Source organism: Ovis aries, chromosome 21 (assembly GCF_016772045.2).
Source record: "Ovis aries strain OAR_USU_Benz2616 breed Rambouillet chromosome 21, ARS-UI_Ramb_v3.0, whole genome shotgun sequence".
Lineage (NCBI taxonomy): Eukaryota > Metazoa > Chordata > Mammalia > Artiodactyla > Bovidae > Ovis > Ovis aries.
Genome location: NC_056074.1, coordinates 41,388,237 through 41,394,198, shown reverse-complemented (window position 1 = coordinate 41,394,198; position 5,962 = coordinate 41,388,237). Strand labels below are relative to the sequence as shown.

The 5,962-nt window shown below is 58.2% G+C and overlaps 1 protein-coding gene across 2 annotated transcripts; it reads right to left on the bottom strand.

Annotated features, from left to right (window-relative positions):
• Window positions 1–4,091: 4,091 nt before the first annotated feature.
• C21H11orf86 (chromosome 21 C11orf86 homolog) lies at window positions 4,092–5,558 on the bottom strand. Of its 2 annotated transcripts, none has more exons than XM_004019711.5 (2): window positions 5,231–5,558; window positions 4,092–4,672 (listed from the first exon to the last, which is right to left on the bottom strand). In XM_004019711.5, exons 1-2 carry the CDS (start codon window positions 5,498–5,500, stop codon window positions 4,574–4,576), a joined length of 369 nt encoding a protein of 122 aa, XP_004019760.2. In that variant the 5' UTR covers window positions 5,501–5,558; the 3' UTR covers window positions 4,092–4,573. The 2 variants fall into 2 exon arrangements, with proteins under 2 accessions (XP_004019760.2, XP_042093624.1); XM_042237690.1 differs by having other exon boundaries at window positions 4,092–4,669.
• Window positions 5,559–5,962: the final 404 nt, after the last annotated feature.

The following is a 5,962-nucleotide window of genomic DNA, read 5'->3' as shown; positions in this document are numbered from 1 at the left end:
AAAACCCAGGCCCCCTGCGTTGGGAGCCCAGAGCCGTTGCCACTGGACTCCCGGGTAAGTCCTGGTTACATTGTGTTGACTATGTCAATAGTGTCCACATCTGGGCCACCTCCCTCCCTCCTACACCCCTGAGATTCTAAGCTGTAATGTGGGAATATTTGGTCTGCTCCCTTCCCCATCCTCCCAGGACTGCAGGGGAATGTCTCTATAGTATCTCCTCTCCTCTCCTGAGAAGCCTGTCATGGCTCCCTGGGGCTCCTCAGGGGAAGCGCTGTCCCAGATCCTTTGAGCCCTCCCCCTTGTCTGTCTCTTCTCACCTCCCCGACTCCCCTTTTTCTCCCCAGCAAAACTGAGTCATGCCTTGATCTCCAAAGGCTCCATCTGGCCTAGGTCTTCATGCCTCACACGCGCTGTTCCCTCTTCCTGACACGCCCTGTCCAACCCTCCACGGGGGTGAACCACACTCAGCTCTTCTGTCCCCTACTCAGGAAGCCGACTGTGATGCCCACTTTCCAACAGCTAACCTCGCCCTTCTCTGGGCACTTCTGCTCCCTAGCTGGTTCTGGAGTGCTGGATCACTGCTGGACTGTTACCCCAGGGGGCGTGGAGGGCGATGCATGTCATCCTCTCTGAAGTCCTCGTGGGAGCAGGGCTCCGAGTAAGCCTTGCTGAGTGTTGGTTGAATGGATCGCTTATCCCTGGTGCTCAGAGCTGGAAGCCACAGCCTGGTGGTGGGTGGGGGCAGGAAGGGTTCAGCAACAGCCACAGTAGCGGATGGGGTGCAGTGTGTAAGGAGACAGGGCCTCCTCCCACGCCCATCTCAGCCCTGGCGCTAAAGGAGAGCCCACCTCCTGGGAGGCCCCAGGGCAGCCGTCTGGTCTGCGGTCGAGCCCACGTTCCTGGATCCTGACGCCGGCAGGCCTGCCAAGGTCCATCTCAGCCAAGGTGAGCTGAGGACACGCCAGGCTCCGTGGACTCTCCTGGAGAGGATGCTTCCATGCCTGGCCCTGGGCTCAGGGTGTGTGTGCTCTGACCCATCTCATCCCCAAGACACCTTGAGCCAGGTGCTATTATTAGCATCCTCATTTCCCAGAGGAGACTGCTGAGGCTCAGAAAAGGGACCTGCCAAGAGTCACACTGGAAGAATGTCCTGGAATTTGCTACTAAGAACCGAGGGCTACCTGCCCCAAGCGCTTTACATGCAGTAACTTGGGTGAGGCGGGACCGTTATTATTTCTGTGGAACAGATGAAGAAACCAAAGCACAGAGAGGTTAAGCCACTTGCCCAAAGTCACACTGCTAGCAAGTGGCAGAACTCGGGCATTTAGCCACAGAGCGTTTACACGCTTTGCTCTCAGCCTGACGATGAGGGTGCTGAGGAGGAGGGTGATGCTGGCATTTCCTCTCAGGAACTACACACTCCAGTTTGCAAAGATTTTGCACACTTGCCACCTCACCTGCCATTCACCCCAAGGAAATGCACAGAGATCATCATCCCCATTTTGCAGAGGAGAAAATCAAGGCCAGAGGAGGACTGGAGTAAGGTCACAGAGGAAGTTAGTTGCTGGATAGGGGCTTGGGTCCCAGGTTTGACACCAAGGCCTGGGCCTTCCCTGGCCCCTTGACTGGCTGGACACACTGAGTTTGGAGACCCTGATGAAGGGGGTTTGGAGCACAAAGGGCAGGTGGGTGCAGAATTCCTGCCTGGGAGTTCTAGAGGGGAACCTAAGTCTGGCCTCCAGCTTGCTGTGGGGGGCCCTCGGTTTCCTCATCTGTTAAGTAAACAGCCTGGATGTCTGTGCACCCGAGGGCCTTTCCAGCCTGAATTCGCTGCCCTTGCTCTGAGAAGTGCCTGGGGATACAGTGTCCCCTGCTTTCCCCGTTAGTGCAGCGGCCGCCCCATTTTCACTGAAAGGTAATTTTTCCCACCTGCTTGCAGCCTCCTCCCATCTGGTGTGGCTGCAGGCCTCAGGAAGCTGAGGGACAGACGTCCGGCCAAGCCCAGAGTGCTTCACACTGGTTCAGGAATCAGGGCCTCCTGCTCAATCTGCCTCACCACCCAGCCCAGGGAGCGCTTACTCAGCCGGTCGTCTGTCTGTTTCCCTCTGCCGCAGGACTGTGAGCCCCTTGAGGGCAGAAGTCACGTGGAGAGAGCAGAGCTTGACAAGCAGTGAGACTTCCAGTTCTGGGAGCAGGCACAGAGAGGCTGCGTGTGGCAGGGATGTCGAACAGGAAAGGGAATGGGGCTGGGCATAGAGGTGAAGGAAATCAGACCCCTCCCGTTCCAGGTTCAGGCTCTGAGACCCTGTGAGCACGGGAGAGGCCTGGAGGCTCTGCCCTCTGGGGGCAGTGGGAACAGAACAAAGAAGCATGAAATTGACTCAACAAGGATGTCTTTTTTTTTTTCCCATGTAAAATTTCCATATTGTATATTTTTTAAAATTTTTATTAAAAAAAAATTATTTGACTGCCTCCAGTCTTCGTTGCAATGTGCAAGATCTTTTGTTAGGGCGGGTGGGCTTAGCTGCTCCAAGGCTTGTGGGATCTTAGTTCCCAGACAAGGGACTGGACCCACATCAGCTTGCAATGCACTGGGCCACCAGGAAAGTCCCTCGGTGAGGACGACTTTCTGTGATCTTTGGGCAGATGCTGGCCTGAGGGTGGATAGACTCGGAGCCCCTGGGGCTTCTGCCCTTCTGGAGTCCCCTCTCTGCTTGGGCCACATTGACTGCCCATGTCGGAAGGGCTCCGTGAGGAGCCACATCACGCCACGAATAACCATGATGTGGACAACGTCCTCTGGAGTCTGCTTGCCAATGGCCTGCCCAGCCCATGATAGTGAAGCCTTCTGTGCTGATGAAACCAGGATGGGCAAGGCCTGGTACATCAGGGGAAGCAGGGAGATGGGGAGATGGGAGTGGGTGGCTCAATCGTGCCTGACCCCATGGACCACAGCCTGCCAGGCTCTTCTGTCTGGGGAATTTTCCTGGCAAGAATACTGGAATGGGTTGCCATGGAGGGGGACCACTTGCTGTAAACACGTGTAGAGCCGAAGCCAGGGGCATCTGCTGTGCCCTGGCCCGTTCACATGGTCGGCACCCCCAGATGCCCTGCATTCCCGCTGACCGTGAGGCCTTCGCCCAGCCCCCTTCCTCCGTGGAAACACTCATGCCCTCTCTTGGCTGGGGTAACTCCTACCCATCCTCCAGGTCTCTGTTTCATAATCCGACAACTGCTTCATGAGACCTACAATAAGGTGTAGCTGTTGGCGGTGAGTGAATAGTCCTGCCTTCTCTGAGTTTCCAGGGGATGCTAATAGGCATGACTGTAACAAGTGGCCAAATCAGTGGCTTAACCCAATGAAGGTTTATTTTGCTTTCATAACACGGTCCAAATGAGTGGTAAGGGGGCTCTACTTCAGTGCCACCTGCCACCCTGAGCCTTGGCTGGGGTCCCATTGGATGCTCTGCATCAGGCCGGCTGATGAGGAAGGACGGAGAGCTTGGAGGCTTGGTCTGGAAGGGTGGGACTTTCTGGGACAAAATTTTGCCAGGAGCGGTCTTGTTCCTGAATGGCCCTGCAGGGTTCCAGGCTCTGGGGAACAGCGAAGCCTCCCCTCTGTCTCTTGGACCCTCAGGTTCCCCCTCCACCCCAGAACACACCCAGGCTGCTTACAGCTGCTCCCTCGCCTTGGATCTGCTTGACGTGGGAGAGCCCCAGGGACCCCACAGGAAGTACCAGTGTCTCTCAAGGAGCTCAGGCTCTTTGGGGTCAGACCCTCCCCTCGGTGTGGCCCTGAGTGGGCCCCTTGCCCTCTCTGATCCTCAAGGTGAGCCCTGCCTCGGGGGTGAGCAGGAAGACAGGGAGCTGGCGAGATCTAGGCCCTCCGAAGCTGGCCTGAGGTCAGCACAGGGGGAATCAGGTTAAGACAAGTGGCAGGTAAAGCCCAGCCTCCTGGAGACCCACCCCTCCCCCCCCCCCCCCACCCCCACCCCCAGGGCTTCTGCTCCATTATCTGGGAAGCTCTGGACACCACCTGGCCCCAGGGGGTTGGGAGAGCACTGGGGGCCAGTTCCTCAGCAGGAAAATAATTTACTTCAGCTCGGCAACCTTTATTCCTGTGTTCAACGCAGTGTTGGGCATTGGGTGTGGGTGCGGCCCGAGATGCCAACGGCAGCAATCCCTTCCCCCTCTGGGCCTTAGTTCTCCCCTCTGTCGAGCAGGGAGGGACTTCCTTCATTGGGAGACTGTGAGGAGAGCGACAACAAGCGACAAGACACAGGCCAGACGTGGTCCTTGCCCTGGGGATGGGCTCACCGTCCGCTGGCAGCCGCTGAGAAGGGCGGGTTGGGCGTGGCCCAGTGACCAGGCTATGTGCCAGAGCCGCTCAGCCGTGGGTCTGGCTTCACCCAGCTCTGTCCTGGTGGCGGAGACCTGGGCGCGCCATTAGGGAAGGCGGGAACAGTCCACAGAGAGGCGGTCACCCCATTCACAGTCCAGAGGGCCACGGAGAGGCGCAGCAGGCGTGCCGTCTCATCCGGGTGCAGCGAGGTCCCCACCGCTCATGGCCTCCTTAGCTGGTGGTGCCCAGCGGGGGCTGTGGGGAGGCTGACCGGCTCAGGGTCACGTTGGGGAAGCTGGTGACAAAGCTCTCCCACCTTCTCCTGATCTTCTGGAAGAAAGAGGAAGGGTTGCGATCAGAGCCCAGGTCCCTCCGCTGAGGGGGGTGGGCTTCAGGTGCTGTTCCACCTACAGCCAGGAGGGGGTGGTAGACCCCAGAGACAGAAGCCCCTTCGCTAGGCACCCTTTCTCCCGGAAGGCAGGAGCCCAGCGGGCAGCACCCACCCAGGGGGTCCTGATCCTCTCTTTTCTTGGGGGAGAAGGGACCATGAGATGTAACCCTGGGGAAGCTGTACTGACTTATCTCTTGCCTCCAGCAAAATCCACCGTCCAACACACTGACAGACTGGTCATCTCAGAACAGCTTTGACTATATCACCCATCAGCTCCAAAACCTTCCCTGACTCCCCAGTGCCGCAGGATAAATCCCAAATACCTTCAGGCCCCTCTGGAATACCTCTCTCTGCAGCCCCTGCCCCAACAGCTCTCTGTCTTCTTGGTCTATAGCCCCATCCATTTCTGCGTCTGAGCCTTTGCTCCCCTGGGTCCCTCTGCTTGGGATCTTGACCCTCCCTGTCGCACCCCTCCACCCACCAGCTCTCAGCCAAACCTGCTGATACTGCCGCAGCCACCTCTGGCTGCCTTCTTGCTCCGCTTGGATCAGCTGCTCCGTGTCCCCCAGGCTCCCGGGCAGCCGCTCCTGACCGGGGGTATCCAGCCGTTCTGGGCCTCCATCTGAGGACCGGGACCTCTTACGGCCCTGCCTGAGGCTCAGCGCCCGGCGCAGTCGGCCTTCCGTGGGCCTCCCCCAGGACTCCTGGAGCTTGCCATAAGAGGGCCGTGGTCCTCGCAAGGACTGACTGCGTAGCCCTGTCCCCATGGTTCTGGAGGCTGCAGGAGCGGGACTGCTTCACCCTTCAGCAAGCCACTGGCCTTCTGAGATGGCCTGGTGCCCCCACCCACCTGACAGGAGCTCCCTTGGGGACAAAGGTTGGTGCTGCTGAGGTGGCTGTCGTAAACCAAAGGGCAGGCCACCAGGATCAAGCATCCCTGAGTCACCCATGCAGCACAGAACTGCCTCTCCACCGCCCAGGGAAGTGGGTACAGGCTTCCTCTCCTCCTCCCCTCTTCCTCCTCCAGGCAGCCTTCCCTGACTAACCCATCCCAAAGATCTTATCCTCCCCTGAACTCTTTGTAGCTCTGGCTGTCCAAACATTTTGTTGACAGTGAGAACGGGTGGCCCAACAGCAAAACAGAGACAGGCTTTTAAGAAACAGGACAGCTCAAACCTAGAATGGTCAAATTCACAGGGACAGAAAGTAGCATGGTGGTTGCCAGGGCC

Coding starts and splice junctions, on each gene's coding strand:
- C21H11orf86 (XM_004019711.5), bottom strand. CDS start 5,500: ATGGGGACAGGGCTACGCAGTCAGTCCTTGCGAGGACCACGGCCCTCT. Junction 4,673..5,230: donor GGCTGCGGCAGTATCAGCAG/GTTTGGCTGAGA, acceptor TCTTTCTTCCAG/AAGATCAGGAGAAGGTGGGA.